Consider the following 26,504-nt stretch of genomic DNA (forward strand, 5'->3'; position numbering starts at 1 on the left):
ATCGCAAAAAAAATCCCAAAAAATCCTGAAAATTCTGAATATTCCTGTGCTCACCCAGCACCCTCTCCCCCAGGCCGCCCAGCTCCAGGTGGGCGTTCTGGAACTGCTCCTTCATCTCCTCGTCCAGCGGCTGCTCCCCAAAAAATCCCCAAAAAATCCCCCAGAAAAATTTAAAATAAAACCCGAAAAAATTTAAAAAAAAAATTTAAAAAAATCCTAAAAAATTCCTAAAAATATCCCCATAAATCCTCATAATTTTCCTTAAAAAAATCCTAAAAATACCAGAAAAAATCACAAAAAATCCCAACAAAATCTAAAAAAAATAAAAAAAAATCACAAAAAAATCTCAAAAAATCACAAAAAAAATCCGAAAAAATGCAAAAAAATTCCCAAAAAATCCCGAAAACTCTGAACATTCCCGTGCTCACCCAGCACCCTCTCCCCCAGGCCGCCCAGCTCCAGGTGGGCGTTCTGGAACTGCTCCTTCATCTCCTCGTCCAGCGGCTGCTCCCCAAAAAATCCCCAGAAAAATAAAAAAATTACAGAAAAAAAAATTTAAAAATTAAAAAAAAATCCTAAAAAATCCCCAAAAAATCCCCATAAATCCTCATAAATTTCCTCAAAAAATCCTTTAAAAAAATTACCAAAAAATGGCAAAAAAATCACCAAAAAAAATCAGAAAAAAATCAGAAAAAAATCGCAAAAAATCACAAAAAATCACAAAAAATCGCAAAAAAATCACAAAAAATCCCAAAAAAATTCCGAAAAAAATCCCAAAAATTCCCAAATCCCCCTGCTCACCCAGCACCCTCTCCCCCAGGCCGCCCAGCTCCAGGTAGGCGTTCTGGAAGGCCTCCTTCATCTCCTCGTCCAGCGGCTGCTCCTTGCCCTGCAGCAGGATGGTGGAGCAGCGGTCCAGGATGCGCTCGGGCGCGCCCTTCATCACCAGCAGGTACCGGTTGTCGTTGGGGTCCTCGGTCTCGTGGATGGAGAGCTGGGGCGAGAAAAAGAGATTTGCGGAGTGTGGGGAGCGGTGGAAAAATTTGGGAAATTTTTTGGGAAATTTTGGGGGGTTAGAAGGTGAAAATGAGGAAAAAAATTGGGATTTTGGGGGGGTTTTTAATGGGGTTTTGTGGTGCTGGTGGGGTTTTGGGAATGGGGTTTAGATGGAGGTAAAATTACCTCGAAAATCACGCAAAAAATCGCACCAAAAATTGCCCAAAGTCACACCAAAAATTGCCCAAAATCACACCAAAAATTGCCCAAAATCACACCAAAAATTGCCCAAAATCACACCAAAAATTACCCAAAATCACATCTGGTTTTTTTTTTTGGGATCCCCTCGGGTTTTTTCGGGGTGCCACAGATTTTTTCGGATTCTCCACTGATTTTTTTGATTCTCCCCAGTTTTTTTTTAATTTTTTCCCCGTTTTTTTTGTGCCCCCCAGGTTTTTTTGGGATCCCCTCGGGTTTTTTTTGTTCTCCCCAGGTTTATTCGGTATTTTTGGGGTCCCCCCCGGCTGTTTTTGGGGTCCCACAGATTTTTTTGGATTCTGCTCTGATTTTTTTGATTCTCCCCGGGTTTTTTTGATTTTTCCCCATTTTTTTTGTGCCTCCCGGGTTTTTTTTGGTGTCACTCGGATTTTTTTTGGGGTCCCCCTGGGTGTTTTTGGGGTACCTGGTACTTGTTGGTGGAGTTGAAGGGGATCTCGGCCACTTTCTTGTTCCGCTCCCGCATGACCTTGACGGAGCCCGAGGAGAGCTCGATGCATTTCAGCAGCGCCGACTCGGAGGCGTCCCCGGCCACGTCGCGCTGGGGACCCCAAAATACGGGAATTACAACCCAAAATTCGGGATTTGAACCCAAAAATCTGGGATTTGAACCCCAAAATACGGGAATTACACACCAAAATACGGGATTTACACCCCAAAAATCCCATCACTAACCCCCCAGAACCCCCAGATACATCCCAGTGAAAAACTGCCCCAAAATACAGGAATTACACACCAAAAATCCGGGATTTACACACCAAAATTCGGGATTTGAACCCAAAAATCCGGGATTTACACCCCAAAAATCCCTCAGGAAATGTCCCAGAACCCCCAAATCCATCCTGTCCTGGGAAACCCCAAAATTCGAGATTTGCACCCTCAAAAAATTCCCAAAAAAATCCCCCCAAAGTAAGAAAAAATCCCACAAAAAATCCCAGAAAAATCCTCCAAAAAAACCCCCAAAAATCTCAAAAAAAATCCCAGAAAAATCCCCAACAAATTCCTTTTAAAATCCCCCAAAAAAATCCCCCCAAAATAAAAAAACTCTCAAAAAAATCACCAAAAAAAATTCCCAAAAAATAGCAAAAAAAATTTAAAAAAAACCCCTAAAAAATAATAATAAAATTTAAATCCCAAAAATATCCTAAATTTTTTTTAAAAATAAAAAAAATTCCCCAAAAAATTCCAAAAAAATCTCAAAAAAAACACCAAAAAAAATCCCAAAAAATAATTAAACAAATAATTTAAAATCCCCCCCAAAATCCTAAAAAATAATTTAAAAAATAATTTAAAATAAAAAATAATCCCCAAAAATAATTTTAAAAATAATTTAAAATCCCCTCCAAAATCCTAAAAAACTATTTTAAAAATAATTTAAAATCCAAAAAAATCCTAAAAAAATAATTTTAAAAATAATTTAAAATCCCTCCAAAAATCCTAAAAAATAATATTAAAAATAATTTAAAATCCCAAAAAAAGTCCTAAAAAAAATTTAAAAAAATAATTTAAAATCCAAAAAAAATTCCCAAAAAATAATAAAAAAATAGTATAAAATCCCCCACAAAAATCCTAAAAAATAATTAAAAAAATAATTTAAAATTTAAAAAATTCCAAAAAAATAATAAAAAAATAATAAAAAATTTTAAAAAATTCTAAAAAAAATCTAAAAATTAAAAAAAAATCCCCAAATTTTTTTTAAAAAATCCCCAAAAATCCCCCAAAATTCCCCCAAATCCCCCACGCCCCCCGAGCCCCCCCGGCCCCCCGGCCCCCCGCCCCACCTTGAGGATGGGCACGTTCTCCTGTCCCCCCTTGAAGACGGCGCGGTTGCAGAGCCCGGCGATGTGGCTCAGGGCCACCCAGGTGGGCGAGCTCTTGTCGAAGGCGGTGCCTGAGGTGGGAAACCAGTACGGACCGGTCAGAACCAGTACGGACCAGTATAAACCAGTATGGACCGGTCAGAACCAGTATGGACCAGTACGGACCAGTACAGACCAGTCAGAACCAGTGCAGACCAGTATAAACCAGTATAAACCAGTCAGAACCAGTATAAACCAGCGCGGACCGGTCAGAACCAGTATAAACCAGTATGGACCAGTGCGGACCGGTTAGAACCAGTATGGACCAGTATGGACCAGTGCGGACCGGTTAGAACCAGTATGGACCAGTATGGACCAGTGCAGATCAATCAGAACCAGTACGGACCAGTCAGAACTAGTACAGACCAATATAAACCAGTGTGGACCAGTATAAACCAATATCAACCAGTATAAACCAGTACAAACCAATGCGGACCAGTCAGAACCGGTATGGACCAATATAAACCAGTCCCAGTCACTCCCAGTCCCTCCCAGTTTATCCCAGTCCCTCCCAGTCCCATTCAAACCCCCAGATCTCCCTCCCAGTTTAACCCAGCGTCCCCCAGTCCCCTCCCAATCCATCCCAGTCCCTCCCAGTTTATCCCAGTCCCCTCCCAATCCATCCCAGTCCCTCCCAGTCCCTCCCAGTTTATCCCAGTCCCTCCCAATCCAATCCAAACCCCTCTATCTCTCTCCCAGTCCCTCCCAGTGCCCTCCCAGTTTATCCCAGTCCCATTCAAACCCCCATATCTTCCTCCCAGTCCCTCCCAGTTTATCCCAGTCCCTCCCAGTTTATCCCAGTCCCATTCAAACCCTAATATCTCCCTCCCAGTTTATCCCAGTCCCCTCCCAGTCCCTCCCAGTCCCATTCAAACCCCTCTATCTCTCTCCCAGTGCCCTCCCAGTCCCTCCCAGTCTATCCCAGTTCCCTCCAAATCTATCCCAGTCCCTCCCAGTCCCTCCCAGTCCCCTCCAGTCCCATTCAAACCCCCAGATCTCCGTCCCAGTGCCCTCCCAGTCCCCTCCCAGTTTATCCCAGTCCCATTCAGACCCCCGTATCTCTCTCCCAGTCCATCCCAGTCCCCTCCCAGTTTATCCCAGTCCCTCCCAGCTCCATTCAAACCCCCATATCTCTCTCCCAGTTTATCCCAGTCCCATTCAAACCCCCATATCTCCCTCCCAGTTTATCCCAGTCCCCTCCCAGTTTATCCCAGTCCCATTCAAACCCCCATATCTCCCTCCCAGTTTATCCCAGTCCCCTCCCAGTTTATCCCAGTCCCCTCCCAGTCCCCTCCCAGTTTATCCCAGTCCCATTCAAACCCCTCTATCTCCCTCCCAGTCCATCCCAGTGCCCTCCCAGTCCTTCCCAGTCCCATTCAAACCCCTCTATCTCTTTCCCAGTCCCTCCCAGTCCCCTCCCAGTTTATCCCAGTCCCTCCCAGTTTATCCCAGTCCCATTCAAACCCCCGTATCTCCCTGCCAGTGCCTCCCAGTCCATCCCAGTTCCCTCCCAGTCCCTCCCAATCCCCTTCCAATCCCCTCCCAGTTTATCCCAGTCCCATTCAAACCCCCATATCTCTCTCCCAGTTTATCCCAGTCCCTCCCAGTCCCATTCAAACCCCTCTATCTCTCTCCCAGTGCCCTCCCAGTTTATCCCAGTGCCTCCCAGTGCCCCCACTGACCGGACTGGTCCTCGGTGGTGTCGGCCTCGTGGATCTGGTTGTCGAACCACATGTGGGCCACGGTCATGCGGTTCTGGGTCAGGGTCCCGGTCTTGTCGGAGCAGATGGTGGAGGTGGAGCCCAGCGTCTCCACGGCCTCCAGGTTCTTCACCAGGCAGTTCTTCCGGGCCATGCGCTTGGCCGTGAGCGTCAGGCACACCTGGGAGAGGGGAAATGGGGCTGGGGTCGTAAATTGGGGCTGGGGGCTTCGGGGGGGCTTCGGTTTGGGGTGGGGAACTCAAAAAATCCCATGAAAATCGCACAAAATTTGAGCCAAAAACGGCCTGGAAACGCCTGGAGGAGCCTTGGGTGGAGGGTTTGGGGTCTCCAAATGGGGATGGGGTCACAAACTGGGGCTGGGGTCACAAATTGGGGCTGGGGGCTTCGGTTTGGGGTGGGGACTCAAAAAATCCCATGAAAATCGCACAAAATTGGAGATAAAAACGGCCTGGAAACGCCTGGAGGAATCCTTGGGTAAAGGGTTTGGGGTCCCCAAATGGGGCTGGGGTCGTAAATGGGTGCTAGGGGATCCCGAATTGGGGCTGGGGTCTCAAATTGGGGCTGGGGGCTTCGGTGCTGGGTGGGGAACTCAAAAAATCCCATGAAAATCGCACAAAATTTGAGATAAAAACGCCTGGAGGAACCAAAAAAATCCCCCAGAACGGCACCAGTCCCTCCCAGTCCATCCCAGTCCCTCCCAGTCCCTCCCAGTCCATCCCAGTCCATCCCAATCCCCTCCCAGTCCATCCCAGTTTCACTTAAACCCCCAGATCTCTCTCCCAGTCCCTCCCAGTCCATCCCAGTCCATCCCAGTCCCTCCCAGTCCATCCCAATCCCCTCCCAGTCCGTCCCAGTCCATCCCAGTCCATCCCAGTTCCATTTAAATCCCCCTAATCTCTCTCCCAGTCCGTCCCAGTCCACCCCAGTCCATCCCAGCTCCATTTAAACCCCCATATCTCCCTCCCAGTCCCTCCCAGTCCATCCCAGTCCCTCCCAGCTCCATTTAAACCCCCAAATCTCTCTCCCAGTCCATCCCAGTCCCTCCCAGCTCCATTTAAATCCCCAGATCTCCCTCCCAGTCCATCCCAGTCCATCCCAGTTCCATTTAAATCCCCCATATCTCCCTCCCAGTCCCTCCCAGTCCATCCCAGTCCCTCCCAGTTCAATTTAAACTCCCAAAATCTCTGTCCCAGTCCCCTCCCAGTCCCTACCAGTTCCCTTTAAACTCCCAGATCTCTCTCCCAGTCCCTCCCCATCCCATCCCAGCCCCTCCTAATCCCCTCCCAGTCCATCCCAGTTCCCTCCCAGTCCATCCCAGTTCCATCCCAGTCCATCCCAGCTCCATTTAAACCCCCAGATCTCTCTCCCAGTCCCTCCCAGTCCCTCCCAGTCCTTCCCAGTCCCTCCCAATCCCCTCCCAATCTCCTCCCAGTCCCTCCCAGTCCATCCCAGTCCCCTCCCAGTTCCATCCCAGTTCTATTTAAACTCCCAGATCTCTCTCCCAGTCTCTCCCAGTCCATCCCAGTCCATCCCAGTCCATCCCAGTCCCTCCCAGTCCATCCCAGTCCATCCCAGTCCCTCCCAGTTCCATTTAAACCCCCAGAATCTCTCTCCCAGTGTCTCCCAGTCCCCTCCCAGTTCCATGTAAACCCCCAGATCTCCCTCCCAGTCCATCCCAATCCCCTCCCAGTCCCATCCCAGTCCATCCCAGTTTCATTTAAATCGCCCTAATCTCTCTCCCAGTCCATCCCAGTCCATCCCAGTCCATCCCAGTCCATCCCAGTCCCTCCCAGTCCCTCCCAGTCCATCCCAGTTCTATTTAAACCCCCAGATCTCTCTCCCAGTCCCTCCCAGTCCATCCCAATCCCCTCTCAGTCCCCTCCCAGTCCATCCCAGTTCCATCTAATTTCCCAGATCTCTCTCCCAGTCCATCCCAGTTCCATTTAACCCCGCAGATCTCTCTCCCAGTCCATCCCAGTCCATCCCAATCCCCTCCCAGCTCCATCTAAAGCCCCGAATCTCTCTCCCAGTCACTCCCAGTCCATCGCAGTCCCTCCCAGTTCCCTTTAAACTCCCAGATCTCTCTCCCAGTCCCTCCCCATCCCATCCCAGTCCCTCCTAATCCCCTCCCAGTCCATCCCAGCCCCCTCCCAGTCCCTCCCAGTTCCATTTAAACCCCCAGATCTCTCTCCCAGTCCATCCCAGTCCCTTCCCAGTTCCGTCTAATTTCCCAGATCTCTCTTCCAGTCACTCCCAGTCCCCTCCCAGTCCCCTCCCAGTCCCTCCCAGTCCATCCCAGTCCCTCCCAGTTCAATTTAAACTCCCAAAATGTCTGTCCCAGTCCCTCCCAGTCCCTCCCAATCCCCTCCCAATCTCCTCCCAGTCCCTCCCAGCCCATCCCAGTCCCCTCCCAGTTCCATCCCAGTTCTATTTAAACTCCCAGATCTCTCTCCCAGTCCATCCCAGTCCATCCCAGCTCCATTTAAATCCGCCTAATCTCTCTCCCAGTCCATCCCAGTCCCATTCCAGTTCAATTTAAACTCCCAAAATCTCTGTCCCAGTCCTCTCCCAGTCCATCCCACTCCCTCCCAGTCCCCTCCCACCCCCACTCACCGTGACGGTGGCCAGCAGCCCCTCGGGCACGTTGGCCACGATGATGCCGATGAGGAAGATGACGGCCTCGAGCCAGGTGTAGCCGAGGATGAGGGAGAGGATGAAGAAGGAGATGCCGAGGAAGACGGCCACGCCGGTGATGAGCTGGATGAAGTGCTCGATCTCCACCGCGATCGGCGTCTTGCCCACCTCCAGCCCCGAGGCCAGCGTGGCGATGCGGCCCATGACCGTGCGGTCACCCGTGGCGATGACCACGCCGCGGGCGGTGCCTGGGACGGGAAAAAATGGGGTGAAATGGTGAAAAAACGGTGAAAAACGGTGAAAAATGGCCAAAAATGGCGATTTTAGGAGTTAAAAACGGTCAAAAAATGGAAACAAATTGGGTAAAAATTGGGTGGGAATGACCCCATGATCGTGTGGTCACCTGTGGCAATGACCACGCCGCGGGCGGTGCCTGGGGGGAGGAGAAACGGGGTGAAAATGTGAAAAAACGGGAAAAAACGGTGAAAAAAGTCAGAAAAATTGTGATTTTAGGGGTTAAAAATTGAAATTATTGGGTGGGAATGACCCCATGACCGTGCGGTCACCCGTGGCGATGACCACGCCCCGGGCGGTGCCTGGGGGGGGAAAAAACGGGGTGAAAATGTGGAAAAACGGTGAAAAACGGTGGAAAAATGGGAAAAAACGGTGAAAAAATGGGAACAAACGCTGACAAATTGGCGCAAAAATGGTAGAAAATGGTTTAAAAATGGGAAAAAAAACTGGGTAAAAATTGAGTGGGAATGACCCCATGACCGTGCGGTCACCCGTGGCGATGACCACGCCGCGGGCGGTGCCTGGGAGGGGAAAAAATGGGGTGAAAATGTGGAAAAATGGGAAAAATTGTGAAAAACGGTGAAATATGGTGAAAAACGGTGAAAAAATGGCGCAAAACCGGTGGGAAACAGGAAAAAAATGGGGAAAAATTGAGTGGGAATGACCTCATGACCGTGCGGTCACCCGTGGCGATGACCACGCCGCGGGCGGTGCCTGGGAGGAGGAAAAACGGGGTGAAAAGGTGAAGAAATGGGAAAAAACGGTGAAAAAACAGTGAAAAACTGTGAAAAACGGTGAAAAAATGGCGAAAAAATGGTGAAAAAATGCTAAAACAAGAGAAAATGAGGTGGGAATGAGGGGTCAGTGCCCCCCATGACCGTGCAGTCACCCGTGGCGATGACCACGCCGCGGGCGGTGCCTGGGAGGGAGGAGAAATGGGGTGAAAATGTGGAAAAATGGGAAAAAATGGTGAAAAAATCGTGAAAAATGACAAAAAACTGGTGAAATACAGGAAAAAAGTAGTGAAAAATTGGGTAAAAATTGAAATTATTGGGTGGGAATGACCCCATGACGGTGCGGTCACCCGTGGCGATGACCACGCCCCGGGCGGTGCCTGGGAGGAGGAGAAACGGGGTGAAAAGGTGAAAAAACGGCAAAAAAACGGCGAAAAAAAGCAAAAAAACAGTGAAAAAACGGTGGAAAACGGGAAAAAAATGGGGGAAAAATTGGGTAAAAATTGAAATTATTGGACGGTCACCCGTGGCGATGACCACGCCGCGGGTGGTGCCTGGGAGGGGAAAAATGGGGTGAAATAGTGAAAAAATGGGAAAAAACGGTGAAAAAACAGCTATTTTAAGGGTTTAAAATGGTGAAAAAATGGAAAAAAAATTGGGTAAAAATTGAAATTATTGGGTGGGAATGACCCCATGACGGTGCGGTCACCTGTGGCGATGACCACTCCCCGGGCGGTGCCTGGGAGGGGAAAAAATGGGTGAAACGGTGAAAAAACGGTGAAAAAATGGTGAAAAAATGGGGGAAAACGGCGAAAAAATGGCAATTTTAGGAGTTAAAAATGGTGAAAAAATGGAAAAAGAATTGAGTGGGAATGACCCCATGACCATGCGGTCACCCGTGGTGATGACCACGCCGCGGGCGGTGCCTGGGGAGAGGAAAAATGGGGTGAAAATGTGGAAAAATGGGAAAAATTGTGAAAAACGGTGAAATATGGTGAAAAACGGTGAAAAAATGGCGTAAAAAGTGTGGAAAACGGGAAAAAATGGGGAAAAATTGGGTGGGAATGACTCTATGACGGTGCGGTCACCCGTGGCGATGACCACGCCCCGGGCGGTGCCTGGGAGGGGAAAAAACGGGGTGAAACGGTGAAAAAATGGGAAAAAATGGTGAAAAATGGCCAAAAATGACGATTTTAAGGGTTAAAAATTGAAATTATCGGGTGGGAATGACCCCATGACGGTGCGGTCACCTGTGGTGATGACCACACGCCGGGCAGTGCCCGGGGGGGAGGAAGAACGGGGTGAAAAAGTGAAAAAATGGGAAAAAACTGTGAAAAAATGGGAAAAAACGGTGAAAAAATGGCAAAAAATGGGGGAAAATGGGGAAAAAAATAGAGAAATTGAGGTGGGAATGACCCAAAAATGGGTCTGGGACACCCTATGACGGTGCGGTCACCCATGGAGATGACCACACCTCGGGCAGTGCCTGGGGGGAGGAGAAACGGGGTAAAAATGTGAAAAAACGAAGAAAAACGGCAAAAAACCAGAAAAAACGGTGAAAAAACAGCGAAAAATGGGGAAAAAATGGGAAAAAATTGGGTAAAAATTGAAATTATTGGGTGGGAATGACCCCATGACCGTGTGGTCACCCGTGGCGATGACCACGCCGCGGGCGGTGCCTGGGAGGGGAAAAAACGGGGTGAAAAGGTGAAAAAACGGTGAAAAAATGATGAAAAAATGCTGAAAAAATGGCGAAAAAAAGACAAAAAAAGGGAAAAAAACCTGCACATTTTTGGGGCCAAAAATCTCAATTTTACTGCCCCAAACCCCATTTTTTACCCATTTTTGGGGTCCCACCAGCCCTGGGACCCCTCCCCAAATTCTGGGGACCCCTCCCCAAATTCCAGAGCCCCTCCTCACCGTTTTTTTTTCCATTTTGGGGCTAAAAATCGCAATTTTACCACCCCAAACCCCATTTTTTGCCTGTTTTTGGGGCTGTGATGGCCCTGGGACCCCTCCCCAAATTCCAGGGACCCCTCCCCAAATTCCGGGGACCCCTCCCCAAATTCCAGAGCCCCTCCTCACCATTTTTTTTTCCATTTTGGGGCCAAAAATCGCAATTTTACCACCCCAAACCCCATTTTTTTCCCGTTTTTGAGGTCCCACCAGCCCGGGGACCCCTCCCCAAATCCGGGGGCGCACCCTCGACGCAGTTGGTGGAGAAGAAGGTGATGTTCCGCGTCTCCAGGGGGTTGTCGTGGGTGCAGTCGGGCGAGCGCGTCTGCGGCTCCGACTCGCCCGTCAGCGAGGAGTTGTCCACCTGGGAACAGAAATGACAGATTTGGGGCGAGTTCGGGCGGTTTTGGGAAAATTCGGGGGGTTTGGGAAAAAATCTGGGGATTTAAGGGGAAATTTTGGGGGTTTTAAGGTGAATTTCGGGGTTTTTTTGGGTTTTTTTTGGGTTTTTTTACCGGGATTTTTGAAGTGATTTCTCAGGATTTTAAAAATTTTTTTTCACCAGGATTTTTGGGGTGATTTCCTGGGATTTTTTTTTATTGTTCCTTGTGTTTTTTGGGGTGATTTCCCGGGATTTTTTTGTTTTTTTAAACAGGATTTTTGGGGTGATTTCCCAGGATTTTTGGGGATCACTCTGGGTGGTTTTTTGGGGTGATTTCCCGGGATTTTTTTTTATTTTTTTAACCGGAATTTTTGGGGTGATTTCCTGGGATTTGTGGGATGATTTCCCGTTTTTTTTTGGGGATCACTCCGGGTGTTTTTGGGGTGATTTCCCAGGATTTTTGGGGTTTGTTTCCCCACGATTTTTTTGCGGTTTTTCCCCAGGATTTTGGGGTGATTTCCCCATATTTTTGGGGATTGTTCCAGGTATTTTTGGGGTGCTTTCCCAGGATTTTTTTTAATCTCTCTGTGTGTTTCTGGGGTGATTTCCTGGGATTTTTTGCGGGTTTTTCCCCAGGATTTTTGGTGTTTATTCACGGGATTTTTAAGGTGATTTCTCGGGATTTTTTAGGATTTTTTCCCAGGATTTTTTGGTGTTTTTTCCTGGGACTTTTGGGGGGTTTTTCCCCAGGATTTTTGAGGTGATTTCCTGGGATTTTTTTTTTATCGCTCCGTGTGTTTTTTGGGGTGATTTCCCGGTATTTTTTCAATCTCTCTGTGAGTTTTTGGGGTGATTTCCCGGGATTTTTTTGGGCCCCACCTTGCAGCCGTGGGCCGAGATGATCCTCAGGTCGGCCGGGACGCGGTCGCCGCCCTTGACCTCCACCAGGTCCCCGACCACGACCTCCTCGGCGTTCACCTGCATCTTCTCGCCCTCGCGGATCACCAGGGCTTGCTGGGGTGAAAACCGGGAATTCGGGAAAATTCCGGAAAATCCCGGAACCCCGGGAGCCCCAAACCCGCCCGCGGTCCCCGTAAAATTTGGGCCCGGAAAGGGAAAATTCGCTTTTTTCACCCCAAAAAGGAGTGGGGGGTCCTGGGGTTTGGTGGGTGGGGAGAACGAAAATCCCAAAAATTGGGAAAATCCCAAAAATTGGGAAAATCCCGTCCCAAAATCAGCTCCAAAATCACTGAATCTGCAAATCCTGCCCCAAAATTGCTAAATCTGAAAATCCCACCCCAGAATCTGTCCCCAAATCCTAAAAATTGGAAAATCCCGCCCCAAAATCAGCTCCAAAAATCACTAAATCTGAAAATTCTGCCCCAAAATTTGCCCCCAAATCCCAAAAATCTGCAGATCTGGCTACGAGATCCCAAAAATCTGCAAATCCCACTCCAAAATCCTACCCCCAAATCCCAGAAATCTAAAAATCTTGTCCCAAAATCTGCCCTCAAATCCCAAAGATCTGCAAATCCTGTCCCAAAAATCGCTCCAAAATCATTAAATTCGAAAATCCCGCCCCAAATCCAACCTCCAGACCCTCGAATTTTCCCCAAAATCTCCCCCAGGACTCAAAAAATCCCCCAAAATCCCCCCAAATCCCCCTAAAATCCCCCAATTTTTCAAATAAATCCACTCAAAACACCCAAAATTTCCAAAAAATCTCCCAAAATTCCCCGAAAATCCCAAAGAATTTCCAAAAAATCCCCCCAAAATCCCCCAAAATTTACAAAAAATCCCAAAATCCCCCAAATCCTCCTGAAATCCCCCAAAATTCCCAAAAAATATCCCAAAATACCTCAAAATTTCAAAAAAATCTCCCAAATTCCCCAAAAATCCCAAATAATTTCCAAAAAATCCCCCCAAAATCCCCCAAAATTTACAAAAAATCCCCAAATTCCCCAAATCCTCCTGTAATCCCCCAAAATTCCAAAAAATCTCCCAAAATTTCCAAAAAATCTCCCAAAATTCCCCAAAAATCCCAAAGAATTTCCAAAAAATCCCCCCAAAATCCCCCAAATTTCCAGAAAATCCCCCAAATCCCCCAAATCCTCCTGTAATCCCCCAAAATTTCCAAAAAATCTCCCAAAATACCTCAAAATTTTAAAAAAATTTCCCCAAATTCCCCAAAAATCCCAAAGAATTTCCAAAAAATCCCCCAAAATGCCCCAAAATTTCCAGAAAATCCCAAAATCCCCCCAAATACTCCTGAAATCCCCCAAAATTCCAAAAAAATATCCCAAAATACCTCAAAATTTCAAAAAAATCTCCCCAAATTCCCCAAAAATCCCAAAGAATTCCCAAAAAATCCCCCAAAATTCCCCAAAATCCCCCTAAATCCCCTCAAAATCCCCCCAAAATCCCCCAAAAATCCCAAATAATTTCCAAAAAATCCCCCAAAATTTCCAGAAACCCCCAAAATTCCCCAAATCCCCGGACCCGCACCTGGGGCACCATGTTCTTGAAGGATTCCATGATCTTGGAGCTCTTGGCCTCCTGGTAGTAGGAGAAGCAGCCGGTGATGATGACGACGGCGGCCAGGACGATGCCCAGGTACAGCTGGGGGGGCAAAAACGGGGCTGGGGTCACTTTGGGGGGTCCCAAAAAATCCCAAAATCTCGATTTTCCCCCATTTTTAACACCCTAATCTGAATTTTTCCCCTTTTAAATTCACCAAATCCTCATTTTTTCCCATTTTAAATTCTTCAAATCCCATTTTTCCCATTTTAAATTCTTCAAATTCCAATTTTCCCCCATTTTAAATTCCTTAAATCCCAATTTTCCCCATTTTAAATTCTTCAAATCCCATTTTTTCTCCCATTTTAAACTCCTCAAATCCCATTTTTTCCCCCATTTTAAATTCTTCAAATCCAAAATTTCCCCATTTTAAATTCCTCAAATCCCATTTTTTTCAATTTTAAATTCCTCAAATTCCAATTCTCCATTTTAAATTCTTCAAATCTCAATTTCCCCCCATTTTAAAATCCTCAAATCCTAATTTTTTCCCATTTTAAATTCCTCAAATCCCATTTTTTCTCCCATTTTAAATTCTTCAAATCCAAAATTTCCCCATTTTAGATTCCTCAAATCTCATTTTTTCCATTTTAAATTCCTCAAATTCCAATTCCCCATTTTAAATTCTTCAAATCTCAATTTCCCCCCATTTTAAAATCCTCAAATCCTAATTTTTCCCCATTTTAAATTCTTCAAATTCCAATTTTCCCCCATTTTAAATTCTTCAAATCCCATTTTTCCCCATTTTAAATTCCTCAAATCCCATTTTTCCCCATTTTAAATTCTTCAAATCCCATTTTTTCCCCATTTTAAATTCCTCAATTCCCGTTTTTCACCCATTTTAAACTCATCTGACCCGATTTTATCCCATTTTAACCCCTAAAATCCCAATTTTAATCCCATTTTAACCCCTTAAACTCCATTTTAATCCCATTTCAACCTCTAAAATCCCAAATTTTTCCATTTTAACCCCTTAAACCCTGATTTAATCCCATTTTAATGCCTTAAACTCCAATTTTTTCTCCATTTTAACACCTAAAATACCAATTTTTTCCATTTTAACCCCAAAAATCCCAATTTTATCCCATTTTAACCCCTTAAATCCCATTTTAATACCATCTTAACCCTTTAAACCCCAATTTTATCCCATTTTAACCCTTAAACTTCATTCAATCCCATTTTAACCCTTTAAATCCCAATTTTATTACATTTTAACCCCTTAAACCCCGAATTTTTTCACTTTAACCCCTTAAACCCCGATTTAATCCCATTTTAACCCTTTAAACCCCAGTTTCCCCATTTTAACACCTAAAATACCATTTTTTTTCCACTTTAACCCCTTAAACCCCAAATTTTATCCCATTTTAACCCCTAAAATCCCAATTTTATCCTGTTTTAACAGTTTAAACCCCAATTAAATCCCATTTTAACCCTTTAAACCCCAGTTTTCCGCATTTTAACTCCTAAAATCCCAAATTTTTTCCATTTTAACCCCTTAAACCCCAATTAAATTCCATTTTAACCCCTAAAATCCAAATTCTATCCCATTTTAACCCCTTAAACCCCAATTTCATCCCATTTTAACACCTAAAATCCCAATTTTATCCTGTTTTAACAGTTTAAACCCCAATTTAATCCCATTTTAACTCCTAAAATCCCAATTTTAATCACATTTTAACCCTTTAAACTCAATTTTAATCCCATTTTAACATCTAAAATACCAATTTTTTCCATTTTAACCCCTTAAACCCCAAAATTTTCCCATTTTAACTCCTTAAACCCCAAATTTATCCAATTTTAACCCCTTAAACGCCAATTAAATCCCATTTTAACCCTTTAAACCCCAGTTTTTCCCCAATTTTAACCCTTTACACCCCATTTTAATCCCATTTTAACCCCTAGAACCCCATTTTAATCCCATTTTAACCCCTAAAATCCCAATTTTATCCCGTTTTAACAGTTTAAACCCCAATTAAATCCCAATTAAATCCCATTTTAACCCTTTAATCCCCAGTTTCCTCCCATTTTAACCCCTAAAATCGCCGTTTTTTCACATTTTTTTCCCATTTTTTCCCATTTTTTCCCATTTTTTCCCCGTTTTTCCCCAAAACTCTCACATTGTCATTGGAAGGTTCATCCTCAGTGCCCGCCTGGATGCCGTAGGCCAGGAAGCAGAGGATGGCGCCGATCCAGAGCAGGATGGAGAAGCCCCCGAAGAGCTGCCGGCAGAACTTGACCCACTCGGGGGTGGTGGGCGGCGGGGTCAGCGCGTTGGGGCCGTCCCGGGCCAGGATCTCCTGGGCCTTGCTGTGGGTCAGGCCCTGGGGGGGGACAGGGGGGTCAGGGGGGGGTCGGGGGGGGTCCAAAATCCCGAAATTCCCCAAAAAAATGGTGGAAAATGAACTAAAATGAGCTAAAAATGGTGAAAAATTAGATTAAAAATGATCAAAAAATGGTGAAAAATGAGATAAAAAATGAGCAAATGGTCCCAAAAATTTGGGGGGTCAGGGGGGTTGGGGGGGTCCGGAATCCCAAAATTCCCCAAAAAAACAGCGGGAAAATGGTGAAAAATGAAGTAAAAATGAGCTAAAAATAGTGAAAAATTAGATTTAAAATGCCCTAAAATGTCCCCAAAAATTTGGGAGGTCAGAGGCATTTTGGGAGGGGCACAGGGATCCAAAATCCCAAAATTCCCGGGAGTTACCCCAAAAAAACAGCGTGAAAATGGTGGGAAATGAACTAAAATGAGCCCAAAACGGTGAAAAATGAGATAAAAAATGAGCAAATGGCCCCAAAAATTTGGAGGGTCGGGGGCGTCAGGGGGATCCGAAATCCCGGAATTCCAGGGAGTTACCCCGAAAAAAGGGCGCGGAAATGGTGGGAAATGAAATAAAATGGGCCAAAAATGGTTAAAAAATGACCCAAAAATGCCCTAAAATGTCCCCAAAAATTTGGGAGGTGAGGGGGATTTTGGGGGGGGGCACAGGGATCTGAAATCCCAAAATTCCCGGGAGTTACCCCAAAAAAAGGGCGCAGAAATGGTGGGAAATGAAGTAAAAATGAGCCAAAAATAGTGAAAAATGAGATTAAAAATGAGCCAAAAATGAGGTAAAACCACCCAAAAATGAACTCAAAAATGGCCCCAAAAATTTGGGGGGTCGGGGGGGTCAGAGGGATCTGAAAACCTGAATTTTTCAGGAATTACCCCAAAAAAAGGCACAAAAATGGTGAAAAATGACCGAAAAATGAGGCAAAGCTGCCCAAAAAAACCCAGATCCTAAAATAAAATTTAAAAAATAAAAAATTAAAAAATAAAATAATAAAATAAAATAAAATAAATAAAAAGGAATAAAACACAAAGAAATAAAATAAAAGGAAATAAAAAGAAATAAAAAGAAATAAAATGAAATAAAAAGACAGTAAAATAAAGTAAAATAAAATATAAATAAAAATAGATAAATAAAATAAATTAAAATAATATGAGATAAAATAGTATAATATAAAATAAAATAAAATAATAGAATGAAATAAAATAAAATGGTCAAAACTGACCCAAAAAAAGCCCAAAAACCACCGAAAAAAAGTCCCAAAAATCACCCAAAAAATCCCCAAACCCTCCCGGAATTCCCAGAACCCCCCAGAGCCCCAAACTCGCGGGAATTCGCCCCAAACTCGCCTGCACGCAGTCCGTGTTGTATTTCCTGCAAACTTCTTCAATCGACATCTTGTGCTCGGTCTGGGGGGGAAAAAACCCAAAATTGGGACCCCAAAATCCCGGGAATTCCCCCCAAAATCCCTGGAATTTCTGTCCAAATTTCCCCAAAAATTAACCCAAATCCTCTCATTTCCCCCCAAAATCCCGTAATTTCCCCCAAAACCTCACAAAATCCCCCCCAAAATCCCATAATTTAACCCAAAATCCCATAATTTAACACAAAATTCCAATTATTCCCCCCAAAACCTCCCAAATTTCCCCCAAAATCTCTTTATTTAATCCAAAATCCCCTCCCAAAATCCCATTATTTAACCCAAAACCCCATAATTTAACCCAAATCCCCCCAAATTCCCCCCAAATCCCCCCAAAATCCCATAATTTAACCCCAAATCCCCTCTAAATCCCACAATTTCCCCCAAAATTCCAATTATTCCCCCCAAAACCTCCCGAAATCCCTCCCAAAATCCCATAATTTAACCCAAAATCTCATTATTTAACCCCAAAATCCCCCCAATTCCCTCCAAATCCCCCCAAAATCCCATAATTTAACCCAAAACCCCCCAATTTCCCCCAAATTTCCCCCCCAGACCCCGACTCACCATGGCCACCTCCTTCTTGAGGTCGTCCAGGTCCCGCGTTTTGCTCTTCCCCTTTTTTGGGGACTCTTTGTCGCCCCCCTTGTCCTGCGTGGTGGCCACGCGGTAACTGTCGGAGCCGCCGAACTGGGGGGGGCGTTACTGGGGGGCGCCGGGACCCCCCAGACCCCAAAACAGCCCCAGCGGCGGCTCCGCAGTGACCACGAACCCAAAATCCCAAAAAATTAACCCAAAAAAACCAAAACCAGCCCCAAAAAATCCCCCCAGACCCCAAAACAGCCCCACAGGCGGCTCCGCAGTGACCACGAACCCAAAAAACCCCAAAACCACCAAAAACAACCCAAAAATCCCCCCCGAGAGTCCCAAAAATCCCACAGGCGGCTCCGCAGTGACCACGAACCCAAAACCACCAAAATTCCCCCCAAAAACAACCCCCAAAACCCCAGAGGCGGCTCCACAGTGACCACAGACCCAAAATCCCAAAAAATTAGCCCAAAAATCCCAGAGGTGGCCTGGCAGGGACCACAGACCCAAAATCCCAAAAAATTCCCCCCAAAAAACCAAAACCAGCCCCAAAAAATCCCCTGAGACCCCAAAAACGCCAGAGGCGGCCCCACAGTGACCACGAACCCAAAATCCCAGAAAATAACCCCAAAACAACCCCCCAGACCCCAAAAACAACCCCAGAGGCGGCTCCGCAGTGACCACGAACCCAAAAACCAAAAAAATAACCCCAAAAAACCCAGAGGCGGCTCCGCAGTGACCACGAACCCAAAATCCCCGAAAATAACCCCAAAAACACCAAAATTCCCCCCAAAATCCCCACAGGCGGCTCCGCAGTGACCACAGACCCAAAATCCCAAAAACTAACCCCAAAAATCCAAGAGGCGGCTCCGCAGTGACTGAGGGATCCCAAAAACACCAAAACCTCCCAAAAAAACCAAAACCAGCCCCAAAAAACCCAAAACCAACCCCAAAACAGCCCCAGAGGCGGCTCCGCAGTGACCACAGACCCCAAAAGCACCAAAAACCAGAAAAATAACCCCAAAAAACCCCAAAAAAAATCCCAAAAAAACCCCAAGGGCGGCCCTGCAGTGACCACGAACCCAAAATCACAAAAAAATTACCCCAAAAACACCAAAATCCCCCCCAAAATCCCCACAGGCGGCTCCGCAGTGACCACGAACCCCAAAAGCACCAAAAAAACCCAAAACCAACCCAAAACCAGCCCCAAAAAACCCAAAACCAGCCCCAAAAACCCCAGAGGCGGCTCCGCAGTGACCACGAACCCAAAATCACCAAAAAATCCCAAATCCCCCCCAAAAAGAAAAAACCAACCCCAAAAACCCCGAGGGCGGCCCCGCAGTGACCGAGGGACCCCAAACCCAAAAACCCCCCCAAAAATCCCAAAAATGCAGCACAGAAAAACCCCAAACCCCCCCAAAAAGTAAAAAATAAAATTTTTAAAAATCCCACAAAAAATCCCAAAACCAACCCCAAATACGCCCCAAAAAAGCAAAAAAAAAAACCCCAAAAAAGCCAAAAAACCCCAAAACGAACCAAAAACAAACAAAACCGAAAGGAAACTTCCCCAAAGAAAAAACCCCAAAACCCAAAGAACCCCAAAACCCAACCCAGAACCAAAAAAAAAGCCCCAAAAAACCCAAAAAAAGTTAAAAAAAACCCACAAAAAATCCCCAAAATAAAAAACCCAAAAAAACCCCAACTCCCCCCAAAAAAATACAAAAAAAAATCCCAAAAAATCCCCAAAAATTCCCCCAACACCCCAAAAATTAAACCACCCCAAAAAACCCCAAAAACCCCAAAAATACCCCAAAAAAATCCCAGAAAACCCCTAAAAAACCCAAAAAAAATTCACAAAAAATCCCAAAAAATCCCCAAAAATTCCCCCAACAGCCCAAAAATTAAACCACCCCAAAAAACCCCAAAAACCCCAAAAATACCCCAAAAAAATCACAGAAAACCCCAAAAAAACCCCAAAAAATTCACAAAAATTCCCAAAAAATCCCCAAAAATTCCCCCAACAGCCCAAAAATTAAACCACCCCAAAAAACCCCAAAAACCCCAAAAAATCCCAAAAAAATCCCAAAAATACCCCAAAAAACCCCAAAAAAAACCCCAAAAAAACCCAAAAAAAACCCTCAAAAAAACCCAAAAAACCCCAAAACCACCCCCAAAAAAATTCACAAAAAATCCCAAACCCCAAAACCCCCAAAATCCCCCCGGGACCCCCCAGAATTCCCCCAAATTCCCGCCCGGCCCCTCCCCCCGCCCCTCCCCCACCCGCCCGGGGGGATTTGGGGGGATCCGCCCCTCCCCCCCCGCCCCTCCCCCACCCCCATCTGCTCCCCGCTAATCCGGGGGGGGAGGGGCGGGGGGGGAGGGGCGGCGTGGGAAAAACGGGAGGGGGGGGAGGGGCGGGACTCACCTGGGGAGGGGGAGGGGAGAAGACCCCGAAATCGTTTTTGGGGGGAAATCCCGATTTTTGGGGATTTTCTCTTTTTTTGGGATTTTTTGGGGGATTTTTTAAAAATTAATTTTTTTTTTAAATAAATTTTTTTTTAATCTTTTCCCATTTTTGGGGCGCCCCAAATTTTTATTTTTTAATTTATTTTATTTTTTTTAGGGGTTTCCCCATTTTTGGGGGCGTCTCCCCCGGTTTTTTTTGGGGTTCCTGATTTATTTGGGGATTTTTTATGGGGGATTTTTGGGGGGATTTCTCTGGTTTTGGGGAATTTTTCTTTTTTTTTTTTGTTCCCATTTTTAGGAGATTTCTCTGATTTTGGGGATTTTTCTGGGGTTTTTTTTGTCCTCATTTTTTGGGGAGATTTCTCTGTTTTTTTGGGATTTTTCCCTGTTTTTTATTGTTCCCATTTTTTCGGGAGATTTCTCTGATTTTGGGGATTTTTTCCCTTTTTTTTTGTTCCCATTTTTTGGTGATTTTGGGGTTTTCCCATTTTTGGTGATTTTCCCCGTTTTTACGGGATTTCTCCATTTTAGGGGAATTTCCCCAATTTTTCGGGGTCCCCTCTTTTTAGGGTTATTTTCCCTTTTTTTTTTTGATAATTTTCCCTTTTTTTTAAAATTTTCTCTTTTTTTGAGGAGGAATTTTCCCCATTTTCTATGGGGACACCTTCAGGATTTGGGGACATTTCTGGGATTTGGGGACATTTTTTGGATTTGGGGACATTTTTTGGATTTGGGGACTCGAGGCCTCGGGCCTGGCACAGGGACAAGGACACGGGGACACCGGGGTGGGGACACTGAGGACATTGGGGATTTGGGGACATCGGGATTGACATGAGGACAGGGACAAGAACACGGGGACATTGGGACATCAGGATTTGGGGACACTGAGAACTGGGGACACAGGGACATTGGGCATGGGGACATGAGGACATCAGGATTTGGGGACACCAGGATTTAGGGACACTGAGGTTTGGGGACATCGGGGTTGACATGGGGACAGGGACACGGGCACAGTGACACCAGGATTTGGGGACATCGAGGTTTGGGGACATTGGGATTTAGGGACACAGGGACAGGGACAAGGACACGGGGACATCAGGGTTTGGGGACATCGAGGTTTAGGGACATTGGGACATAAAGATTTGGGGACATTGGGGTTTGGGGACACAGGGACAAGGACATGGAGGGGACTCAGGGCCCGGCCACGCGTCTGGCACAGGGACAAGGACATGGGGACACCGGGATGGGGACACTGAGGTTTGGGGACAAGGGGATTGGTGACACCGGGATGGGGACAAGGGGACATTGGGATTTGGGGACACCAGGATGGGGACATTGGGGACACGTGGCCTTGTGGGATTTGTTCAGCCCTGCCAGGCCGCTGGCGCAGGGACAAGGGGACATCAGGATTTGTTTGGGGACATCAGGGTTTGGGGACATCAGGATTTGGGGACAGGGGGATGGGGACAAAGGGACATTGGGATTGACACTGGGATTTAGGGACACTGAGGTTTGGGGACACTGAGGTTTGGGGACACCGGGGTTTGGGGACATCGTTATTTAGGGACACGGGGCCTTGAGGCCCGGGCAGGCCGCTGGCGCAGGGACAAGGACACGGGGACACCGGGATTGACACCGGGGTTTGGGGACACTGGGATTGGTGACACCAGGATGGGGACAAGGGGACATTGGGGTTTGGGGACACCAGGATGGGGACATCAGGGTTTGGGGACATCGGGATTTAGGGACATCGGGGTTTGGGGACACGCGACCTTGTGGGATTTGTGCAGCCCTGCCAGGCCGGTGGCACAGGGACAAGGGGACATCGGGATTTGGGGACACCGGGATGGGGACACAGGGGACATCGGGATTGACACCAGGATTTAGGGACACTGAGGTTTGGGGACATTGTTATTTAGGGACACGGGGCCTTGAGGCCCGGGCAGGCCGCTGGCGCAGGGACAAGGACACGGGGACACCGGGATTGACACCAGGATGGAGACACCGGGGTTTGGGGACATCAGGATTTGGGGACACGGGGATTTGGGGACACTGGGATTGGTGACACCAGGATGGGGACAAGGGGACATTGGGGTTTGGGGACACCAGGATGGGGACATCAGGATTCAGGGACATTGGGATTTGGGGACATCGTGGCCTTGTGGGATTTGTGCAGCCCGGCCAGGCCGCTGGCGCAGGGACAAGGGGACATCGGGATTTGTTTGGGGACATCAGGGTTTGGGGACACTGAGGTTTGGGGACACCAGGGTTTGGGGACATCATTATTTAGGGACACGGGGCCTTGAGGCCTGGCCACGCCGCTGGCGCAGGGACAAGGACACGGGGACACCGGGATTGACACCGGGGTGGGGACAGCGGGATTGGTGACATCGGGATGGGGACAAGGGGACACCAGGATTGATACTGGGAAGGGGACACTGAGGTTTGGGGACATTGGGATTTGGGGACATCGGGGCCTTGTGGGATTTTACAACCCTGCCAGGCCGCTGGCGCAGGGACAAGGACACGGGGACACCGGGGTTTGGGGATGTCGGGGTTTGGGGACACCGGAATTGATACCGGGGTGGGGACAGCGGGATTTGGGGACATCAGGATTTGGGGACACGGGATGGGGACATCGGGATTGGTACCAGGAAGGGGACACTGGGATTGCTGACACCAGGATGGGGACAAGGGGACACTGGGGTTTGGGGACACCGGGATGGGGACACAGGGACATTGGGATTGACACCAGGATTTAGGGACACTGAGATTTGGGGACATCCTTATTTAGGGACACCAGGCCTTGAGGCCCGGGCACACTGCTGGCGCAGGGACAAGGACACGGGGACACCGGGATTGACACCGGGGTGGGGACAGCGGGATTTGCACATCCAGAGAGTTGGGGACAGCGGGATTTACACGGGGACAGGGACAGGGTGACAAGGACAGGGACAGGGACAGGGACACAGGGACAGGGGACAGGGACAGAGGGACAGGAGACGGGGACATCGGGATTTGGGGACATCAAGGCCGCAGGATTTGGGGACATCGGGATTTACACGGGGACAGGGACAGGGTGACAAGGACAGGGACACGGGGACATCGGGATTTGCACCAGGGTGGGGACACGGGGACAGGACAGCGGGATTTGGGGACATCGGGGCCTGGCAGCGCCACCGGCGCGGGGACAAGGACACGGGGACGGCGGGGTTTGGGGACATCGGGATTTGGGGACATCAGAGCTCCTGGAATTTGGGGACATCGGGGTTTGGGGACATTGGGATTTGGGGACATTGGGATTTGGGGACATTGGGATTTGGGGACATCAGGGCCCCAGGATTTGGGGACATCAGAGCTCCGGGAATTTGGGGACACTGGGATTTGGGGACACAGGGATTTGGGGACATCGAGATTTGGGGACATCAGGGCCCCAGGATTTGGGGACATTGGGGATTTGGGGACATCGGGGTTTGGGGACATCAGAGCTCCGGGAATTTGGGGACATGGGGATTTAGGGACATCGAGATTTGGGGACATCGGGATTTGGGGACATCAGGGCCCCAGGATTTGGGGACATCAGAGCTCCGGGAATTTGGGGACACTGGGATTTGGGGACATCGGGATTTGGGGACATCGGGGCCCCAGGATTTGGGGACATCGGGGATTTGGGGACATCGGGGATTTGCGGCCGTGGGAAATCCGCAGCCCTGCCGGCGCCGCTGGCTCGGGGCCGAGGCCGAGGGGACACGCGGGGGACACTCGTGACAAGCTCGGGGACACCGAGGGGACACTCGTGACAAGCTCGGGGACACCGAGGGGACACTGAGGGGACACTCGTGACCGGCGGGACACGCGCGCGCGGCCCCGGGTGACGCAGGAGCCGCGTCACGGACCCTGGGGGGGGGGGGGCACGGGGATGTCCCCAAGGTGTCCCCAAGGTGTCCCCGAGGTGTCCCCAAGGTGTCCCCAAGGTGTCCCCGAGGTGTCCCCACCTGGGCCCCGCCCGGCTCCTCCTCCCTCGCTCCCCTTCCAGCACCTTCCACGCCACTCGCCCCGATCCCAAAACACTCGCCCCGATCCCAAAACACTCCCCCAGACCCCCAAAATCCCCCCCAAAATTCTCCAGATCCCCCAAACCTTTGCACGCTCATCCCCTAAAAAAAAAAATCCCAAAACCTTTCTCACTCCCCTAAAAAAAAAATTCAAAACCTTTTCCATCCCTGTAAAAAAAAAATCCCAAACCTGTCTCATCCCCCCTAAAAAAAAACCCAAAACCTTTCTCACTCCCCTAAAAAAAAAAATCCCAAAACCTGTCCCACCCCTCCCTAAAAAAAATCCCAAACCTGTCCCACCCCTCCCTAAAAAAAATCCCAAACCTGTCCCACCCCCCCTAAAAAAAAAAAATCCCAAAGCCTTTCTCACCCCCCTAAAAAAAAATCAAAACCCTTTTCCATGCCCTCATTTCCTTCTGCATCCAAAATCCTGCAGATTCATCCCAAAATTCTCATTCATCCCAAATTTCTGCACGCTTATCCCGAATTTTTCATCCCCCATCCCAAATTCCTGCACATTCATCCCAAAATTCTCACACACTCATCCCAAAATTCCTGCACGCTTATCCCAAATTCCTGCACACTTATCCCAAATTTCTGCGCACTCATCCCGAAATTCTCGCACCCCCACCCCAAAATTTCTGCACGTTCATCCCAAATTTCTCATCCCCCATCCCAAATTTCTCACTCATCCCAAATTTCTCATCCCCATCCCAAATTTTTCTGGCTCATCCAAATCCTCCAAACCCCCCAAATCCTCTCACGCTCATTCCCTAAAAATAAAAAACCCAAAACCTTTCCCACCTCCCTAAAAAAAAAATCAAAACCCTTTCCCATCCCCCCAATTCCTTCTGCATCCAAATTCTGGCGCCCCCACCCCAAATTCCCAAATTCCTGCGCACTCATCCCAAATTTCTCGCATTCCCCATCTCAAAATTCTCATTCCCCATCCCAAAATTCTCTCAATCATCCGAAATCCTGCACACTCATCCCAAAATTGCTCTCATCCCCCATCCCAAAATTCTCTCACGCTCATCCCAAATTTTTCATCCCCCATCCCAAAATTTCTCATTCCCTATCCTAAAAATTCTCTCAATCATCCAAAATTTTTGCGCATTCATCCCAAATTTCTCGCATTTTCCATCCCAAAATTCTCTCACGCTCATCCCAAAATTCTCATCTCCCATCCCAAATTTTTCATTCCCTATCCCAAAATTTCTCATTCCCTATCCCAAAATTCTTGCACACTCATCCCAAAATTCTCATCTCCCCCATCCCAAATTCTGGCACGTTGATCCCAAATATTTCATCCCCCATCCCAAATTTTTCATTCTCTATCCCAAAAATTTCTCATTCCCTATCTGAAAATTCTCATCTCCTCATCCCAAAATTCTCGCACCCCCCTCCCTAAATTCTCTCACGCTCATCCCAAATTTCTCATCCCCCATCCCAAAATTTTTCATTCCCTATCCCAAAATTTCTCATTCCCCATCCCAAAAATTCTCACAATCATCCAAAATTTCTCACTCATCCCAAATTTCTCTCACTAATCCGGACCCCCTAAGACCCCCCCTCACTTTTCCGGACCCTCCCTCACTTCTCAGACCCCCCCTCATTTCTCAGACCCCCCCTTATCTCTCAGACCCCCCCTCACTTTTCAGACCCCCCCCTCACCTCTGGGACCCCCCCTCATTTCTCAGACCCCCCCTCACTTTTCAGGACCCCCCCTCACTCTCAGACCCCCCCTCACTCTCAGACCCCCCCTCATTTCTCAGACCCCCCCTTATCTCTCAGACCCCCCCTCACTTTTCAGGACCCCCCCTCACTTTTCCAGACCCCCCCCCTCCCCTCCCCCACCTACCCCCATGGCTGCGGCGGGGGGGGCCGGGTCTGCAGCAGAATTTGGGGAGGGGGGCGCGTCCCTCGGAGGATTCGGGGACCCGAACCGGACCCGAACCGGACCCGAACCGGACCCGAACCGGACCCGAACCGGAGCCCGCGGCGGCTGCGGCGCTTCTGGGGCGGGGGGCGCGGGCGCTGCGGCCTGGGCTGGGGGGGGGGGGGGCTCGGGGGGGGTTGGGACCAATCAGAGCTCGCCATCCCCTCCCCCCACCCCGCCAGGCCACGCCCCTTTTACTGCGGATCCGATGGGGGGGGTGGAAAAAATAAAAAAAATAAAAAATAAAATATAAAATAAAATAAAAAAGAGTGGGGGGGGTTGG

At 47.9% G+C, this 26,504-nt stretch overlaps 1 protein-coding gene across 3 annotated transcripts in view; it reads right to left on the reverse strand.

Moving 5' to 3' along the window:
• ATP1A3 (ATPase Na+/K+ transporting subunit alpha 3) overlaps nt 1-26,304 on the reverse strand; it is a 47,270-nt gene extending 20,966 nt beyond the window's left edge. For 2 of the 3 annotated variants that reach the window (XM_033084481.2, XM_033084482.2), the window contains exons 1-12: nt 26,144-26,304; nt 17,741-17,863; nt 17,103-17,162; nt 15,544-15,747; nt 13,358-13,471; nt 11,732-11,866; nt 10,717-10,834; nt 7,466-7,734; nt 4,814-5,012; nt 3,054-3,163; nt 1,679-1,813; nt 802-994 (exon numbers count right to left, since the gene is read on the reverse strand). In XM_033084481.2, the coding sequence (XP_032940372.1) occupies nt 802-994; nt 1,679-1,813; nt 3,054-3,163; nt 4,814-5,012; nt 7,466-7,734; nt 10,717-10,834; nt 11,732-11,866; nt 13,358-13,471; nt 15,544-15,747; nt 17,103-17,162; nt 17,741-17,863; nt 26,144-26,149 (1,666 nt within the window). In that variant the 5' untranslated portion in view covers nt 26,150-26,304. The remainder of the gene's footprint in view (nt 1-801; nt 995-1,678; nt 1,814-3,053; nt 3,164-4,813; nt 5,013-7,465; nt 7,735-10,716; nt 10,835-11,731; nt 11,867-13,357; nt 13,472-15,543; nt 15,748-17,102; nt 17,163-17,740; nt 17,864-26,143) is intronic. The other variant, XM_033084483.2, reaches the window with a different exon arrangement.
• Nucleotides 26,305-26,504: the final 200 nt, after the last annotated feature.

This window comes from Catharus ustulatus, chromosome 39, assembly GCF_009819885.2.
Source record: "Catharus ustulatus isolate bCatUst1 chromosome 39, bCatUst1.pri.v2, whole genome shotgun sequence".
NCBI lineage: Eukaryota > Metazoa > Chordata > Aves > Passeriformes > Turdidae > Catharus > Catharus ustulatus.